This window comes from Aquila chrysaetos, chromosome 5 (genome assembly GCF_900496995.4).
Source record: "Aquila chrysaetos chrysaetos chromosome 5, bAquChr1.4, whole genome shotgun sequence".
Taxonomy (NCBI): domain Eukaryota; kingdom Metazoa; phylum Chordata; class Aves; order Accipitriformes; family Accipitridae; genus Aquila; species Aquila chrysaetos.
This window is the reverse complement of record NC_044008.1, coordinates 76,556,590-76,576,175: the sequence shown is the minus strand read 5'-3', so window position 1 is coordinate 76,576,175 and position 19,586 is coordinate 76,556,590. Positions and strand designations below refer to the sequence as shown.

At 42.8% G+C, this 19,586-nt stretch overlaps 2 protein-coding genes and 1 long non-coding RNA gene across 5 annotated transcripts in view; 2 read left to right on the top strand and 1 right to left on the bottom strand.

Annotated features, from left to right (window-relative positions):
* Positions 1–1,136: 1,136 nt before the first annotated feature.
* Positions 1,137–19,509, bottom strand: SLC16A3 (solute carrier family 16 member 3). The gene is made up of 5 exons (XM_030014664.2): positions 19,370–19,509; positions 11,204–11,447; positions 10,590–10,733; positions 9,432–10,199; positions 1,137–8,088 (listed from the first exon to the last, which is right to left on the bottom strand). Exons 2-5 carry the CDS (start codon positions 11,424–11,426, stop codon positions 7,802–7,804), a joined length of 1,422 nt encoding a protein of 473 aa, XP_029870524.1. The 5' UTR covers positions 11,427–11,447; positions 19,370–19,509; the 3' UTR covers positions 1,137–7,801.
* On the top strand, positions 8,011–8,721 carry LOC115341505. The gene is made up of 2 exons (XR_003923431.1): positions 8,011–8,109; positions 8,586–8,721. It is a non-coding gene; the product is annotated as an uncharacterized LOC115341505 (long non-coding RNA).
* Positions 18,191–19,586, top strand: part of CCDC57 (coiled-coil domain containing 57) — a 52,560-nt gene continuing 51,164 nt past the window's right edge. For 2 of the 3 annotated variants that reach the window (XM_030014652.2, XM_030014653.2), the window contains exon 1: positions 18,191–18,645. The gene's annotated coding sequence lies outside the window, so the exon portion shown is untranslated. The remainder of the gene's footprint in view (positions 18,646–19,586) is intronic. The other variant, XM_030014660.2, reaches the window with a different exon arrangement.

Sequence of the window (19,586 nt, the reverse complement as noted above, 5' to 3'; positions counted from 1 at the left end):
CAACTATTTGTTGTCTTCGTTTCCCCACGTTCCAGACCTGTAAGTGGCAGCTCCTCCATAAAATCTGTCAAAGGCAACACTCAGAAATTTAATTTCCTGACAAGAATCTTTACAATGAATTTACAGACTGTAAGCAGATCATTGGCTAAAGCGTACATGTTCATTTCAAGAACATTCATTTTCTCTTTGTAAAAGAATAGAAAGGTATTTATTTTGTTCTTTAACTTTTGCTTTACAAAAGCAGCACTTCATGTGTACAAAATACTAAGTGAAAACAAACAACGCTGCTGGTTTTTTAATAGTGCTGAGCCATCTGGTCAGAAATCTAGATTTAATCCGGTTGTGAGGAAGTGTAATCCACCATTAATTTAATCCTACAGCAAAATAGCTTCTAAAATTCACTGGATGAGACAGGTTAATAATAAAAAGGGTTTGCTGTTAAAGAATGCAGTACTTCGTTATTAAAAACAGTACACTTCCCTCTGGTTCATTCAGGTGACAATTATTGGCGTTACATGTGTATGTCGAGATTTAAGTGATTGTATGAACCTGAATTGTATGGACTATTTGCATCGTTCAGTAGTTTTGTACCAGGAGAGTGCTCAGAGGCCTGATCTTCAATAAAAATCTGTTTCACAGCAAAATCCTACTAAGTTTACCAGCAAATATTTGCACAGGAGTAACACTTAATGACTTTTTTTCAGACATTGTTTTTTTCCTGCTTAAATCTTATTAAGACTAATATGCTTCGGGTTTTTTGATGAAACCATTGCATGCTGCAGGCAGAGGGACAACAGAAAATTAGATGAGATCTGTATATACATGATCTACAAAAATATGCAGCCTACAAAAAAAAAAATCTTTTTTTAAGATAGTGTTCTTTGTTAATCTCATTTTGGGAAAATTCTTGACTCAAAATGCATAGATAAGATCTAGGTCTGAGAAATATAATGGACAAATAGGAATGTGGAAAAAAGGGAAATTGTGTATATCATCCTAAAGCATTAATCCCTAGTCTACTGTGTCTTTGCTGTGACCAGTCCAGGATACTTGGAGTGGAGTGGGATGTGGAACAAAACAGGAATTCATTTGGTACATTATGCACTAGGAAGAAAATGTCTAGTCCTGATCTCATAACCAGACAAAACATTTAGTTTAATTACAGTCCTCAGCTTGGTTCAAAGCTGCAAGCGTTACAGGCACAAAGGCAAGCAGAGGTTCTGTTATTTCCCGTAATCCTTAAGGAAAGGATAAACCAGCTATTCACAGTATTTTGAGGTCACACACAGATTTTTTTTCTTAAAAGACCCCAAACAGCAAATGTTTCTCTGCTCTCACTGCTAAGAAATTGTATTTTAAGTTTGTCTGACGTTGTCAGTCACTGGGTCTTACGGCACATTTTTCAGCAAGACTGAAAAGAATTTTAAATACTAAAATCTAGATACGCTTCTTCATTGGATTCAGAATTTTCCAGTGAAAGGCTTTAAATTGCTGAAACAGTAGCAGATGAAGAGTCAGAAGAGCAAGAGCTATCCTCATTTCTTACTGCTCCAAAGCATTTATCTAGGGATAGTGAGGAAAGTTGCCAGCTGGAATGTTGCTGAGATGATGAAGCAGGTATTGAGATCAGTCAAGGAACAAACACCATATAACTAGAGGTAAGTAGCTTTTTACTCTGTCTGCCTCTAACTTTCCATACTTTCTCAGACCATGGACTGTCACTAGCGAGATACTTTTAAAAGCCCTGACTTTTGCAGTAGATGCACCTTTTTCCTACTTGCACAAAGGTGAGCTCTGTTCCAGAAGTGTTGAGAAGGCTGCTAAAATAATACATTCCAAAGCCGCTGCTTCTCATATGCAGTGCCTTTGCTATTTGTCAAAGTTGTTTACGCTTCAAATATTGGTGGGTCACCTTCCTTCAACAGGTCCAGCAGCAGGGAACAACAGCTGTGCAACTCAGGTCATGCCCATTTTGCTCCACAGCAAATGGCCCAACTCCTTTCTTTCAGACTCAAAGACTACCAGAGGCAAAGATAAACTCTTTGGTTTTCTGTCACAAGGACATGCTGACTGCATGCTAATAAATTCTGTCATTTCAGTCCACCAGGTAACATTCATTCCGGTAGCAGCATATGGCTTGATCTGGCCAGCGGGGTAGCAAAGCATTTGATTACATCTTGAGTCTTACCAATTTAACTAAACTAGAACAAAAAAGGTAAGCATATATTTATTCAAACATGGGGTTTTATGTAAACTAGACCTATGATCTTTTCAGTGTAAATCTACAGAGACACTTCAGAAGCTGAGCTTAGAGAGATTCCTCCAAAATTTCTCAGCAGGTACTTAGAATTAGGCACAAATACGTGTGAGCCTTCTAGATAGCTTCTAGATAGCAAAATGTAGCTCTTGTTACATTGAAGAGACTGTAATTTTGATTCACTTGGGTGTAGCCTTGAGATTATACCTTGAGGAGCCAGTCTTAGCTGGGATATCATAGGATCCAAAAAAACCCACCATAAATGTATTCTTAAACTGTGTTTTCTTAGGAGCTTTCCAGTTCTAAAGAGCATCACATGATGATAAAGACAGATTGCTGGCAGGTCAGTACTCAAGATATTTAGTCACAGCAGTTCATAAAACTTCACCTGCAAACAAAACCTGGAGCACTCTTCAGAAGACAAGAACAATAATTTCTGCATGGAGCACCACAAAATTAATAGCTATTATTATAAATTAGTTGAAGCTTTTAAAACAGTCTTCAGGATTATTTACAGCAGGAGCCCATTTCCATTTTGGAATTGGCCAAACTATGAGTCATGGCAAAAGCAGTCCCCTTGCCCACATTAAATTCTGGCTGCCTGTCAGCTCGGTGTCACTTCTTATTTTCTTCTCTATAAGCAGTCCGCTTCTGTATAGCTATTTGAGCATGTGCAAATGAAGCCGAATTTTCAAATCTGGGTGTTATTTTTTCTAAGCTTATTTTCTCACACCCACAGTTTTTGACAACCAAATACATATTTATTCACATTTGCAACAGTTTGCTAGAAAAGCATAAAAAAAAAAAAATCTAAGTATAAATGTACACATCACATTAAAGTGCGTTAACAAGAAACAAAAAGTCATCTCACTTCCACAAAACTGAATCGTACTCCCATAGTCCTAAAGACAAGTGTGGCAGAGAGACACAGACACACATACACAAGTCAGTACTTACTGCTGTAACGTGTAAGAGTTTGCGTTCTTCTGAAAGCCCTCTGTTCATGATTGCCTACCAGACTGAAGCTTTTCTTTGGGATGTAACGAAGGTGCATACATGAGTGTATTTTGAATTTTCATTCTGAAGTTTGATTGCTTGGTTAGGGGAATGTTTTCATTTCTTTTTAGAGAATTATTTTACATTGTCTAACACACGTTTTTGTTTGGATGGGATTTAGTATTAACAAGCACAAGATCTGTCCAGTCTTTCACACCATACCTTCATATCGTCTTAAGTCTCAACTTTAGGGAACTAGCTCCTTTAGCAGCAGGTACTGCTGAAGACTTACTGTAATGTATTTAAGGACTGGAGAAAAATAAAATCTAGAGATCGTGATTTGAAACACATAGCTGCATCACTTTAAGATTTTTAGTTACGCTGAGATCTTCTAGGCTCCAAATAGCTAGAAGATATTTTATTTAGGAATGGTAAAAAAGCAAACTTATCTTTGTATAGGAGCAGGAAGAAAATAGTTTTAAACTGCATTGCTTATTGTCTAGTAAACAGGCAAACTCTCTCTATTCTACTCTGCTGGGTATTTTGCATGTTTGATGTCTATAGATTGATACATGCATATATAAATACATATATATGCACACACATATACACCTCTTTATATATTCTTTGTGTGTTACAGGCATTTATACACATACCCTCTCCTTGCATTAGGAAATTAAGGGCCTAAGATCCATTACATGATCAAATATACGATATTTTAAACATAAATCCTATGGTACACAATTTATAGAATGTACAAAGATCTAAAAAGCTTTAAAAATTATGCTAGCCTGTACGCTAAAAGACCATTCATTAGTTTCAGACAAATAATCTATGAAAACTATCTTTCAGCTGTTTTATAGTATTATACTTGGATTTTTTGCACTTGTGTTTTTCGATTGTTTCCCTCACAGACTTCTTAAATAGATTCATGAACTATGTGTCTGAAGAAATTACATTTGTTCCAATAGTGTATGATACAAGAGCAAATTATAATGTTGTCTTTGGGATGCTTGGCAATTCAGTTGTGTCATTACCTGCCTTCCCTTCCCTTTCCCCCTTTCTTCCCTTTCCTTTTTTCAAATCACTAAATATTAACCAGGTGAAGGTTGAACAAAGGTTCATCCAGGTAGATGCTGCATGGAACTGTTCTGCTGCCTGGAGGGGTTTAAAAGCAGTTCCTTGTGAATTTAAAATAACCAGCATTAAATTAATAAGGAGCCAGGCTAGTCTTGCCAAGAGAAAGGGTTCCCATACAGTCCTCTCCTTCTCTATGTAACAGTTCCTAGCTGGTGTTCTAAGACAGCGCTGGGAACCCAAGGACTTGCTGCTTGCTTTTTTTATTAAACATCTTGGGGTAGGAAGGAGGGAGGTCTATAAAGCAGGAGCTCAGTGTAAAGGCCTTTGTGGCCATGTCCATCAGAGCAGTTGGGTACAAGCCTCAGTACAGCCCAGCACACTGGCTCATAGTTGTCGAGGCTAGGGATCTGGCATGCATGGAGGTTTCCTTCTCGTTAGTATAATCAATTCCTTTCCAAGGAAGTAAAGGCAGCTGAAGGGAAAGAGGACTGGAGGGCTAGCACACACCTGGATGTCAGCCCTGAATGGGACAGAATGGAAGCAGGGAGCTTAATTGGCTCCAGAACTCAGAAGTACTCTCAAGCTTGCCAGTTTTGATGTTGCTCAGAGATCTGCATTAGGAGTTTCTCATCTCTGCGTTGATGCTTCTTGTAAATAATCAAAAGGGTAAAAGATTTTATAGCCTGTGTGAGACTGCTCTAGCAAATTTAATTCCAACCCTTATTTCTCACAGTCGGTAAGAGTTCTGTGATTTGACCTCTCTCATGCAGTAAGCATCTCCTGCTCTCACAAATACTGCAATCCAGTGGTAGGTCTGTGCTGAAAATAGCAGAAGAGCACTGGCAGTCCCACTCAGAGTAGTACATCTTTGAGCTGAGGAAAAGAACTTGTATATGCCAACGAGGCGCTTTCCGTGAACACTACTTTAGAAATTATTTATGGTGTCTTGTTGAAATGTGTTTCCCTTGTCTTAATAACTTCCTCTTCTGCCCCAATCACATAAAAATGTAACGTAACACTTCTTGTTTCCAGCTTAAGCATAAAGGTATTGTGGTTGGAAAATAGTCTGGAAAATCAGTATGATAAGCCCAAATTTTTGAGATGTTACAGTCTAGACAATTCGCAGAATGTACAGAAACTTAAAATTGTGCCAAAACCTGAGGTCAAAGGAATAAATATTTAGTTCTGTGATAATAGTATAGCATTATCTAGCAAAGAAATCTGATGATCAAAACCCGCAGTAAGACAAAAATGGCTATTTGAGAATCTGAATTCACCTTTGGGAAGGATTCTAGTTTTTGCTTTTTGAAACAGAACAGGGAACTCCAATCTGAAAGCTATTATCAGGCCTTCACATATCATCTGAAGCAGCCTCCAGGGATATCATAAGCTGATCTGTGGATTCCATTTTCCTCTTGCTCTTTCATATGGTGGCCTTCTGGAGCTAGCAGTGTTGCGTTCCAAGTACTGATTTAGTCTTTAGCAAACTGGAGCTAAGTTCGGTGACTAAGTTCTTGTAACTAGGACATGCCAGTGCAATTCCTGCCACTAAATTAATAAAAAAGTTTTAAAGTAATGCACTATATGCAATATAAAAATAAACAGTTTATTCAGTGCAGCATCCATTTCTTTTCAAAATCGCTCAAAAAAATCATCATGATCCTAACTTTTCAGTTTCTGTGCAAGGTTGTCCTAACAATGCAAAACCATTTTGAAGAAACTACCAGAATGGAAGCTGGTATCTGAGATAGTTCCATTAGGGAAGGGTTCATGGTTTTGGCACTTTGTTGGATTTACTGTATGTTTCTGTTAAAATGGTAGAGTATGAAACAACTAACGGTGTTATTTTTAAAAGGGATATGGGGTTTTAAGGGATTAGGGTCTTTTAGTTTTCAGTTATTAAGTGGAACAATTTTGGCACCTGAAAGCCAATATTCCTTTGCTACCAACAAGAAAACTGAATGTGTTACAATTAGTCTGTTTTGAAGATTGTTACTGCAGTCAAAAAGCCTAGAGAGTTTTTTATAAACATATCTGAAAGGTGGATTGCGGTAGCATGATTTTGTATAAAAGATTACACTTCTTGAATGTGTTTGGGTGGAAAAAAAAAAATTTAGAATGCCTTCCTTTTACCTTCATTTTCTAGTCAGTGTGCTCACAATGAATCTTTTCCCCTTCCACGTTTCTTCAAATGTGCTGTCACTGCCTTGTCTGATCTGTTCCATCTCCTTCCCCCATACCGATGTCAGAGAAGATCTAAAGACTGGCCAGAGACCCCCGTTCTGTTTGTGCAATGAGTAGCAGAGCTGACCCCATTCTTGATTGGTCCTTTTCCATTGCTGTCATAAATATGATCAACAGTTCTATCGTGTTTCCTCAACCAGCAAGAATGGTACCTTGAACTTCCATAGATTAAGCAAAAGCATGGGGAAGTGGGGTAAATAAAAAAACAAAAACAAAAAACCCTAAGAAAACCAACCCACAACATGTTAAGACCTTCCTATGTTGCTAACATTGCATTTTAAAGATGGCTAACTCATTTCAAAATAGTCCAGCCCTTCCCTAAGTCTACCCACTGTAATTTATAGGTCATCTGGAAACTTACAGTTTCTTTTATATACAAAATGCACACTTTCAGAAGATTCTACTAAACCTAATATCTGTCTTCTCCATGTTACTTGTAATATTTTTCAATGCTGCAGGGAAACTACACTGAAAACCCTGTATGTAAACGTAGGTGAACTTTGTTTGCTTACGGTCTGTCAGGATTGATTCTGCTCATTTTCTTTTCTTCTAGTACTACCCTGGAATACCACTTGTGTGATCTGCTGAGGACAGGAACTGTAATGTGCCTTTCCACGTACAGTATTTCCAGATGATAGTTACAAAGATTACAGGTTTAGACAAAACTCAGAAATACATTTACATAAATCAAAGTAACAGATATTATCAAAATTAAATTACGGCTGAGCCAATTATTCTAAAAATCTAAAAAAGTAAGAAGTTCAAAAACCCATTGGAGACCTTTAAGTTCCTGAGATTTTTTTCCATCTCAAACTCTCCCCTTCACAAAGAACACAGAAAGGGAAATTATATTTAGCTGCACAACAACACAGCAATTTCACCAATATTGTCTGAAAACATATAATTCCACTTTTCTTAAAATATATTCTTCCTATATCTCTTCCAAGTGAGCAGTTTCTGGTGATGCATAGCAAGACTCTACTTGTGTTTATAAAAGCTTCTTAGTTTACATAAAAAGTATAACCACAATGCTCCACCTTTTACTGATAAAGCTAATTTTCCGATAAAAGGTTGTCTAGCTAATCAGCTTCCAGAGAGACCTGATGAGCCGACCAGCCTCCAGTTAATAAAGCAGATGGCCCAGCCCTAAACTAATTCTATTTCTAAAATAAATAGTGTTGAAAATCTTCCTTTTCTAAACGCTTTGTCGGTTTCTTGTCATGCTCACACACATGTTTCTGGGTTAGTTACAACTTCGCCATTTTTTTCAGGCTCATCTTTCAGAAACTGCTCCACTTCAATAGAGTCCACCTTGGCATCTTCAGGAGTTTTGTCTTCAGATTTGTTTAATTCCTCTCTTTCTGCTGCTTCTTCTTTTGTATGTGGTTCTTCTGATTTTTTCTTAATGCAGAAGAAATTTCCCAAGGCTAATACGAGTGCTGAGGTGGTAACTTCAATTCCAGCAATAATAAACACAAACATGTACCTCCCTGTTGCATCCAAGAGTTTTCCTGAAAAAGACAACATCCCAGGTAATTAACAAAAGTGATTGTCTTGCAATGAAGTTTTTTCTGCTTTTTTTAAACATTTAAATGACTCCTGTCTAGACGTACCATGACTATCTAAGCAATTTTTTTGAAATAGCATTTTAACAAGTTTGTAACAAAATGTTATAATTTCTCAATTATTTCAATACACTTTAACATTCACTGACATTACGTCACATCCCGAAACACATACACCCCTGCACACACAGAGTCATGCAATTCAACTGGAATAAAACCAGCCTAGCCTTCATATGCAAGAGATGAGACAAGTGCCATGTATTTCAGATCAAAATGTGTGCACCCATGGCCGGGATCTGTATCGTCAGCTTCCTCTCGCTCCTTATCTTATTTCCTTTCCTATACAGGCAGCGCACTGTCTGCTTAAAATGCAAATCTTACTTAATAGTCAGTCTGGAGTAACTGACTGATTCTGATGCTTTAGTCAAGTTAAATTTTCACAGGACTTGGTGGAGGTGAAGGAACAGGAGGGAGGATGTGAAGGAAGTGCCTCTCCAAACCTGAAGATCAGAGGAAGTAGTGCATAGTACTGTTTTTTTTCCATGCAGAGTTCTGTCACAATAAAGATACTTGATGCTTTTTAGTGTCTGATAATAAACAGTAAACGTTTTATGGCAGTGAACTGGTGGGGTTTGGGTGGGATTTTTTTTCAGTTCAGGGTCTGTAAAATTTATGGTTTTTGATTAGTAATTAATTTTCAATTTTGAATTCATTTGAATATTTTGTAATGTCCCCTTATTCTTGGGTTGTGAGACATGTGCAACAGAAGCAGTCTACCTTCCTTAAAACAGTCCAGTTTATAGTCATCTTTGTAAGATTTTTTTTTTTCCTCCTTCTTCTGACGTTTTCTTTCCTCCTCCAAATCTATCATGGGTATAGAGAATCTATCCTAGTACTTTCCAAAGAAAATTTACAGGTTCCATATTCTGAATTCCAACTCCAAAGAGGTCTGAACTTCACAAAAGTTATTCACTGCCTGTGTAAAGTGCATCTCATACAATATTAGCCATCTACTAATAAGAGGTCCAGTGTAGGCTTTCAGTGGAGAAAGCGCAGCATCTCCAGATGGCAATTCAGCCAATCCTGAAATAGATCCAAGAAGGAAAAGCTTCATCCCACCCTGTCTTCAGATTGTAACCGCAGCAAATTGTTGAAGCATGTGCAACACTAGCACAATATGTACTTCTTGAGTAACTCATGTTGTCTTTTTCTCTGCTCCCTTATCATACAATTTATGTAAACGGATGCAATGCAAATGATTTGAATTCTGAACTAAATGGAATACTTACCCGCTGATGGTGGACCAATTAGAACAGCCATAGCTTCTGCCAGGAGCACTAAACCGATAGCACTGGAAAACTTCTGAGTACCAACAATAGCCATGAGAACTTCAAACTGAAGAGCACCTACCATTCCATAAGAAATGCCAAAGAAAATGCAAAAGACCACCAGGCCACCATAATCAATAGACATAGAACCCATGAGATCTGTAAAGCCATTGAAAATCATAGCAAAACTGAAGAGGTAGACACAGCGTGGTCTAACCCATTTAAGACCAGCTACCATTCCACAAATAGGCCGAGCAAAGATATCAATGAATCCCAGAATAGTCAGAAGAAAAGCTGCTTTGGTGTCTTGATACCCTAAATCTTTGGCATAACTCACAACAAAAACTGGGGGAACAAAGAGGCCAAGCACCATGATAGATGCTGCTAGCGTGTAGATTACAAAACCACCATCTTTAAACACACTGAAATCCAGAAGTTTTTTCTTCACTTTCTTCTCAGCTGGTTCTTTGGTGGCTTCAGACTTTTTGGGTGGCTCCAAAGGTCTCATTAATGCTCCACATACACAGCAGTTGAGCAGCATCCCACCCAGTATAAGGAATCCTCCTCTCCAACCATACTCATGTTGTAGTATCTGCCCCAATGGTGAGAGAGCACAAAGAAACACTGGACTCCCAGCAGCTGATAGTCCATTGGCTAAGGGCCGGCGTTTGTCAAAGTAGCGGTTTAACATGATGAGCGAAGGCTGAAAGTTTAGTGCCAGACCCAAACCTGTAACAGAGGGTACATAAAAATTAATACTGGCCTACAATATCACTATTAAAAAAAAAATCTAATTAAGGGTTTTTCTGATTCATGACTTAAAAGACTTTTATTTCAAATGGACAAAAGACTTCTAAAACAGCATTTTTAAAAGCATTCCACTTCCATAATATTCTTGTACTCTATGGTTACACTTCACTGATTACAGCAGCGGCTATTAGACATACCAGAAAAATTAACATTCATTAAAAAATAAATGACAGTTTAATTCCACGTTTAGCTGCCATCTTCATAAAAGCCCATTTGGATGATCCCGATGATTTAGATACTTGTCACACAAAACTTCAACCTAAACCTAAGACATTAGCTAACTCATTTGCAACCACGCACACTACTTACCAGTAATCACACCTGCAGTTAGATAGATCTGAACGATGCTCGTGCAGAAGGAGGCTATCACCATCCCCATTGAGGCAAAAAGGCCACCCACCAGCATGACAGGGCGACAGCCAAAGCGATTGACACATACACTACAGAGTGGACCTAGGCAAGAAGAGCAAGTTACAGTTGGTAAGATAAACCAATTTTTGCAGTTGATTTTATGTCAGTTTGCATTTCATCTTTGGTAGACTTGGCAGTGTTAGGTTTACGGTTGGAGTTGACGATCTTAAAGGTCTTTTCCAACCTAAATGATTCTGTGATTCTTTCTATACTTTGTCCATACTGTCAGGCCAATCTGGAAGAGGGTTCTTTCCTCTATAGTCAAATACCTGGTCTTTTTCATCTTCAGAGTGCCATGCAATTTTATTATTGTCTTTAGTAGCTACTGAGTTACAGAGATGTAGTTTTACAGTAACTTTTGGGTTTATGTCATTAATAGTAATTCTTCTTTGGAATCCCTTACTTGCACACAAGTAATGATACGCAATTGTGATTCATGCTGTAAATGGCTGTATGATTTACAAGCATCATTGTATGATGCAATACTGTTTCAAAAGCAGAGAACTACCTACCTGTTCCATAAAGCATGGCCAACAGAATGGAGGAAATCCATGCAGTGTCACTATATCCAATGCCAAATTCCCGGATGAGTTCTTTAAAGAAGACACTAACTGCCTTAGGAAAGGCATAGGAGAATCCTGTGATGATAAAACAGCCAAAAAGGACAGCCCAGCCCCAGCCTCCGTCAGGGGCTTTAACACCAGATGGACCATCATCAGCTACTACAGCTCCCATGACGAAGGTCAAGAGTGTTCCCTAAGAAATAAAAAGCAATTACAGTCTAATAGACATTGGGACAATTATCTAACCAAAATAGGGAGAAATTGCACTACAGTTAAAGTTACAAATAAGATATGGGACTATTTTAAATGCAAATCTTGAAGATGCAGCGCAATTTTAACTATTCCTTATTCGGGCTAAGTCCTTAACAAAGTTTGCAAAAAATACATAAAAATGAGATGCATACAGTTTGAGTTTTAAATGAATGTCCCCTCACAGCTCTCTCAGTCAAACCTGGGTTTCAACCAAATCACTGTTTCATAGAAAAACTGCAGCCATTACAGCAGTTCAGGGGTGTATCTGACTTTCTCAAATATATAGTAACTACTGCATTAAAGTCTGTGGGATTTTTTGTTACAAGACCTTGTTATGTGAAGCTCCTGGACTATTCACTTAGGAGACCTGGATGCAAAATCCTGGTGCATCAGTAGCATTCTGTACAGCAGTGGACAAATCACCCAGGCTTTTTGTTCCCTACTGAGAACAGCAATGCAGCCCTGACGCACTGATATCTTGAAAAGATAGACAGATCCCTTTGAGCTTCTGATGAGCTATTTGTTTTCACGCATCAAGTAAGTACCTAAGCTAAACTGCAATGAAAATCTGCACGGGCAGTTTTTGTGGATGATGGGAGTTAGTAACTGCAGCAATGCTCAGTATCACTGTCTGCCTGAAGCAAATACTTTCCATTGTTGTTACTACGTTATGGGTGATTTTTTTTTTAATATTTTATTTGATGAATCTTATCTTTCACATCTTCCATATGCAGCCACAAGCGCCTTTGCATCTAAAAAAGTAAATCTTTTCTCATGAGCATGTTAGAGAGAGATGCGGGGGGGGAGGATGGGGGAGGACACTGAAAAGGCAGATAAGTGTCCCTATGTGTGAAGAGTGCAGGGAGGTATTGCATCACACCAGTTAGGTTTTTGTAGGGTCTGCATATTATAGAAGTTTTGAAAATGTTAAAGTGAGCTTCAAACAAGTTACACATTAAATCTTACGTGTACCAAAATTGACCACTTCTTTAAAATGCAACTGATTTACTCCTATTGGATCAATGTTTCTTTATGATAGTACCTAAAAGAGGAGTGCAAGCACAGCTGCACATCAGAGATGATGTTCATCACTAAGGAATGCTTCTGCTCTCAGAAGTATAGGTCTGCATAGTGATTGTTGCGCATTGGGAATTATGTAGTTCTTACAGATCCATTTTGGAACCAGACTATGTATTGCACAACAATGTAGTTGATGCAGACTTTGTCTAGACAACTGAGCACCAAATGCACGATTGTTAATAGGCCTGTATGAGCATACTTACTATGGCGTTTAGACCAGCACTGCCACTTCTTGGAAGAAACAACTTTATGTACATGATGCAGAAATAAGCCTGGCCATGACTATAGCTGTTCTATTACCCTGGACAGTAAGCCTCAAACTGCTGGCTTAACCTCTTGTTTTCTGGAAATCAAATATAAACAGAAAACCATTTGTCTTCTTAAGTCCATACAACTAGAACCTAAAATGGTTAAACAAGAAGTGAAACAGAATACCTCAGTAAATCTAGACGTCTAGGTGCCTGCTTACTACCAATGGCTGATTCGCTGATTGCTGCAAGTTTGTAAAAATGCATAGCTTGTTAGACTGGGCAATTTCTGCACCAGGCTTTGGGTTGCTAAATGAAAGTCATAAGATGCATCTCTGCAGACGTCTACCCTTCACAACCGTTTTTCCCAGTAACCTCTGTATGATACAAGGTATAAAGCATTCTTCAAAAAAGGGTATTTTTTTTTTTTAAAGCAAGAACCAGACAGCACAGAGTAGGTGCACAAAGTGTAATCCTTCATGACACCGGTAGCTCTGTAGTGTTAGCAGTAACAGGGAAAATGCTGACTCAAGTATCTCAGCTCAAGTATCTAAAGAACAGGAATAAGATGTAAAACTGAAGGAGTGCAGGCGGCAGGAGGAATCCACACTCCCACTACTTTCAGGTTGTCAGAGCATTTCATTTGGAGCCAATGTTTAAAATTGATGGGGGAAGGGTTGCATAATCCTTTTGTATTAACCATCTAGTGGCAACACAAAGTAAGCAATAAGTGAGCACGTTTTGTTGAATAATGGCAATCGGCATTTTCTCCAGACCGCTTCCGCAGTGCTGGACGGGAACAGTCAGCCCAAAGAAGCAGCTCGTGGCATTCACCTCCGTGCTTCTTCCTGCACGCAGGCCGGGACAGTCTCCTTCACCGAGCCTATAGCAAAGATGTTCTAAGGGCAGTCTCTGCAGACCTACAGTGCTGGGCCCCGACGGCGAACTGCGTCCAAGCCCCCTCGAGGGGCAGGTGGCTTTTGAGACGAATCACCGCTGCTCGGGCAGCGCGCTTGCTCCTGCCAGAAAAGACCCGTCCCAGCTTCACCGCGCCTCTCCGCGGGGCGCGGGCCGCTAGCTCGGCGGCCGGCGCACCGAGCCCGACGCAAACGCCGGCCGCAGGAGGCGGCCGGATCGCCTCGGGCCCGGGCCCGCCGGCGGTGGCCCGAGGCAGGGCCCGCTCGCCGCGGCCCCGCGTGACCCCGCCGCCGTGACGCGCGGCGGCGCGGGCCGCCCCGCCAGGGCGCGCGCGCTGGCGGCCGCCGCACCGAGACGTGCAGGACGTGACTGGGCGGGTGGGCGGCGCTCCTACCGTAATTGCGGCAGAGGCGGCGGCCCGCGCTTCTCGCGAAGCTGCGCGCCCGCCCCGCGCGGCTCGCTGTCCCCGCCTCGCGCGCAGCGGCCCGGCGCGGGCGGGGCTAAGACCGCGCCCCCGCGCAGCGCCCGCGCTCGCGGCCGCGCGGAGCCCGGTCCGCTCAGAAAGGGCGGGAGCGGCCTCCTCCCCGGCCGGTCCGGCGTTCGCCCTTGCCCAGCGGAGCAGGGCAACCTGCAAGAGCCGGATTTCCTTCCGCCCGGCCGACGGGACTTACCAGCTTTGCGTGCCCTAGGAGGAACGGTCTCTAGCATGGCTTTATACTCCGGTCTGATGAAGGAGCTAGACTTGCAGGTGCGGAGGAACCTGGCCTACTGCCAGCATTTCATAAAAATAAGCCTATGGGGAAACGGTTACATTCATTTACTCTTTACGTCATGCCTATCACCATGTTTGGCTAAAAGTCACCATGAACCAGCACACCAGACCTTCAGGCGCCATCCTCTTAAGATTGGTCTACATACGCACACGCATACATCAGTCTTGGTCACCTGGTTCAGTCCATCAGTAGCTCATGTTAACACATCAAAATTAAAAGACGATTAACCAGAACTAAATGAACCCTGTCTCTGTAAACACGGCGGAAGATGCTCTTCATCCTGTTGCGGTGTGCCTTGCTAGGCTAGACTGTATTCACCTCCTTAAGAACTAGTAAGGAAGTAGCAGGGAGGTTCCCGTGTGAAACGTGCAAACTAGGGTTAGCATTATAAGAGGTGGGCTCGTGGCTGATTTGCACAGGCAAAATTTTTACTTAGAATTTTGCTTGAATACTAGGATACTGCCAAAGCCTGCTAAGACAGGTGGCTACTGCGTAACTATTGCAACAGTTTGCTTTGCTTTCTGCTTTTGCTAGCTCAGCCCTGTTTAGAGGCAAAGGATTACATTTGACTGGCTGCAGCTCAGTTTCAGTGTCTCCACAACAGACATGACAGTACTGTCAGTATTTATTCCAGATTCCTCCTATCATAAATGGGTCCTGGCTTTGATAAGGTGTAAAACAAAGGGAGCAAATGTAGTTAAATCTGTGGCGTTTCATGCTCCTGAGATTATCTTCCTGTTGCCACAGAAACTAATACAGGATCAGTTAGGAGGAAATATTAGGTGATTGTAGGTAGCATTGTGGGTGGTGTGATGGTGCAGTGTATATAAAAGGAGAGCATTTGCATTATAAAAAGGAGCAACTAGAGATGGCAAGAATCTAATACCGGTGTTTAGCCAATACCCTTACTGGCCACGCAGCAGTACTTTATGGTCAGCAGTATGGGTAGGAAGCACATTTATGAGTATGTAGGCTCACCTATATAGATTGAGAACTTCCCCTGAATTAATTGGTTTTAGCTACGGCAGAAATCTACCCAACCTTGAATTCCTAGGATAGAAATAAGTAATGGTTATCAAAAATAAAACATGAACTTCCATGTAGGGAACCCAGTTCAAACTGCAAATTCAGTCTGGAACCCCACCAGGTTGAGAACTGTACAATTACAAAATGAGGAAGACGGTCTAAGCTGGGCAATGCAGAGATCCGCCTTCAGTTTCTTATCTGTGGAATGAAAAGAATAACGATTCTGTTTTCACAGGGTGTTGGGAGTATGGATATGCTGAAAAGCATAGACTGCTCAGTACTGTGTTAATAGGAGTCATAAACCTCCTATATTTGCTCAAGGGTATTAAAATCTAAGCAGACTAAACAAAAGATGTAGGTTACCCTTGGTTTTGAGTGACGAATCCTAAGACTAACCAGCTGTACTGAAATTTTGCAGGGAATGACCACTGCAAAAATAATTTTATTTTTATATCCTCCAGACCCTAGTGATAGCCCTCTACATATAAAACAACTACCCTTTGCATTGACATCACTGACATCTGCCTATTCAGCATGACTTTAACTCTTTCCTGATGCTCTAAAGCACTCATGCATATATCTTTAATTTGAATTTTTTTTATTACAAGTCTTTCTTAGGTACTTCGTACAAGCCATTTTGATGGGCCGCTGGTATGACATAGTAGTGCATTTCTTGCGGCTTACCTGCTTAACTATCAGCCAATTGAATTATACATTCATTTCCAAAGGCTGCTGCAAAGTCCTGTTCCCTACAAAATCATTACCGTATTTACCAATGCCTGCCCTCCCTGCAAGACCCCGCAGTGACTTTTCATTCTTCCATTTTGGCCTCCTCTGTTTTATCAGAGACAGTTTTCCGGTTCCGCTGCATCTGCCTTTCTCAAGGATTTGCCAGCTTTCACCATTTTCTCATCTCTCTCTCTCTCAGAACTCCTAGGATAAACCATACAGTAATTCTATGCTGTCTGTAGCTGTAGGTGATGTTCCATACCAACACTTACTATTAATCAATCTCCAGCCCCCACTTAGCCTTAAGCCATTTTAGTGTTCACTGCTACAGCACAGTAAGTAACGCACATCACAAGTTACTAGCAGACTGCAATGACACAGTAAATTCACATTGCAATTTCATATGTAGCAAATAATACTAACCAGTGTAGATTCTATTACCTGGGTAAAGTGCTCTACAGGGGAAGTTGTGCGTGCTTGTTTTTTTATTTTTACAGTGAAAATGTTAGAACCCTGTTCTTTACATTATCTGGGAAAATCAGATTATATTATTGTTTTGGTTTCTTGTTTTTTTTTTTTTATTTTTCCTTAATGAGCATGTTACCAACAAGTACCCCTAACTTGTCATAAGCAAAAGAATAAGCCACAGATCTGCATACTAACTTCACATTTAAAGAGGAAGTATTAACATGGCTTTCTTCTTAACAAGAGAGAAACAGCTCTTTTAATCTTGAGATAAATACTTGCATAAGTATTTTCTTTAATTACAAATACAACAGTAACTAAATCTTCTCAGGTACCACTTTTGAAACAAATACACTCATTCTATAACAATAGCATTGTCAACCTCCCTAATTATTGTCTCTATATCAAATGCCCAGTTTCTGGAGAAGTGGACTTATTTTCCTAAAGCCTATGGGTTTTTTTACATGACATCCATTACCATAAGTACATAAACGTCAGCATCACAGCAGCACCTCAAGACCAGACAGCATATGCCTGTTCTGTGTGCACAGAAAAAGTGACAAATATGCCTTCAGTTGCACTTGAATTATCTGGCTGCTTTCCATATGCTTTCAAAAATAGAAGTTGCAGAATCCCAACTTCAGTCGAATACTTACAATTCATTCTTCATGTATCATGAAAATTAATTTCAGCCCTGCAGATATGGTGGCTTTGCAATGTGTCAGAGCTTTAGAAAAATAGAAATTCTTGCCAACTGTTTATATTAGAGAAGTGTCCTTATTTTGTCTTGTATAAAACCAAAAAGTGACAGAGCAAGATAAATACTAATTAAGGGTCTGGTCCTGTCACCAGCTGGACATACACACTTATTTTTGCGGAATAGCATAGAACTACCCTGATACATAAAGTGCTCACATGCACGTGCACTGTATCTCATGCTAGGTTAGCACACGTAGCTGAGTATAGTAGGAAAAGATCATCTGGCTAAGAGGTGTCTTTTTACACATCACTTTGGACAGCGCAGCTGCATAACATGGGTGTCATCATACATCGAGATATGTGAATTCCCGCTTCAGACGCGATTTAAAACGTCACCTTAATATTTTTATAACTTACCTTGAGTTATACATCCGACTGAACCACAACAGGTGTACTGTACTAACAGATTCTGTTTTACATTTTTAAACGGCCGACTGCCACACCTTAACAAACTACCGCTCCCTCTGAAATAAACATTGCAAAACCATACGTGACTTCACTCTGTGACATCTAAAACTAAACGGTTTTCCAACTGCTTTACCCAAAAAGCACGCAAACCCGCTGGCCAAGAGCACGCTTTCACAACCGGTGCTAACGGTCTGCGCCAGTGAGGAAGTTGTATCGCTCCAAGTCAACCTCACCTCTGCGCGCTTTCTCGCTTCCCCACAGAACCGTTTAGAATAAGGCAAGCCAAAGACCTTTCCACGTGGATTACGAGCAGTAGCAAAAAAGGGCTCTCTCCCAGCAGATGCAGAGGGGCTGCGGCGGCCTGCCGCGCGGGGTCGGAGCGGGGTCGGAGAACAATGGTGGCGGTCGCGGCGCCGCCAACGGCAACGGCCACGGCCGCCCGCGCGGCGCTCCGGGGCGGGCACGTAGCCCGCGCCGCCCGGAGCCGAGACGGCTCCCGCGGAGCGCTCGGGCCGCTGCCGATGCTCACGCTGCCTGGAGAGGCGGCCGCGCGATCCTCGGAGCACTCGCAGGACCGAGTAACGGAGCTCACGCCCGGGGCTGCGGCGATGTCCTTATGAGGGAACGGTGCCTCAGACTGCGCGTCGCCCGCTTCGGCGGACCTGAACTGCCATCGCTGTGACAAAGGAAACTCTGGAATTCACCCCCCCGCGCCTCGACACTGAAATGAAAGGTGAGCAGCAGCGACGGGACCGTGCAGGCGGGGCTAGACGCGGAGACCCTCGTCTCCCGCGACCGGGAGGAAGCCAGCGATGGCGGCAACAAAGCCCGAGCTGGCGGGTGCCTCACGAGCCACCGCTGTGGCACTTGTACGTGCGCTGGGGCCGGCGGCACCGCGCGCCTAGGCGTGACCCGGCCGCCAAAGCGGGGAGCCGGGGGCAGCGCTCTCTCGCAGCAGCAGCCGGAGCGGGGCTCGGTCGCCAGCACCGCTCGGCGCCCGGACAGCGCTGTCAGGCCGGCAGCGGCGGGGGCGCCGGGCGACGCGTACCGCAGCGCGCGTTTCCCGGGGAAGAAATGCGCCCGCCTGGCCCCCTGCGAGGGGAGAAACGCAGCCGGCGGGGGGGGGGGGGGGGGGCACCGTCCCACGTGAGGTGGCGCCCGCGGGGGGGCGAGGACAGTCCGCGCCGTGCCCACCGCCCCACCGGCGCCTGGCGCAGCCTCTGGGCGAGGGATGAAGCCTCGACGTCTGGCGCCGCGCTCGCCCAAAGCTTCGGCCGCGCTCGAGCGCGTCCGCCGGCCCGGGCAGCCCCACGCAGAGATGCGCCCCGGCCTGGCCGGCGCTCCGGAGTCGCCTCACCCGGCGCCGGACCCCCCCGCCCCGCGCTCCCCGTGGCGTTCGCCCCCATGCGCCAGCCAAGCACTCCGCAGCATCGCGCACGACGGCTCCGCCTCAGTACCTGAGTCACGTCCCGCGCCTCAGCGAGAGGATGCCTGTGCTCTCGCCGGACCGCTGCCCGCTTTCCCCGTGCGCCCGGACAGACCCACCCCAGCCCGTCTGCGTCTCGCCGGCTGCGGCGCGCTTCGGCGCGGCAGCTCGGCGGTTGCTCGCCCCTCCCACGCCCGAGCGGGCGCGCCCGGGTCCTAGCGCCGCCACGTGACTCCTTCCCGCCACTA

Coding starts and splice junctions, on each gene's coding strand:
- SLC16A3 (XM_030014664.2), bottom strand. CDS start 11,426: ATGGGAGCTGTAGTAGCTGATGATGGTCCATCTGGTGTTAAAGCCCCT. Junction 10,734..11,203: donor GGCCATGCTTTATGGAACAG/GTAGGTAGTTCT, acceptor CTTCTTGCCTAG/GTCCACTCTGTAGTGTATGT. Junction 10,200..10,589: donor AACTGCAGGTGTGATTACTG/GTAAGTAGTGTG, acceptor CCTCTGTTACAG/GTTTGGGTCTGGCACTAAAC.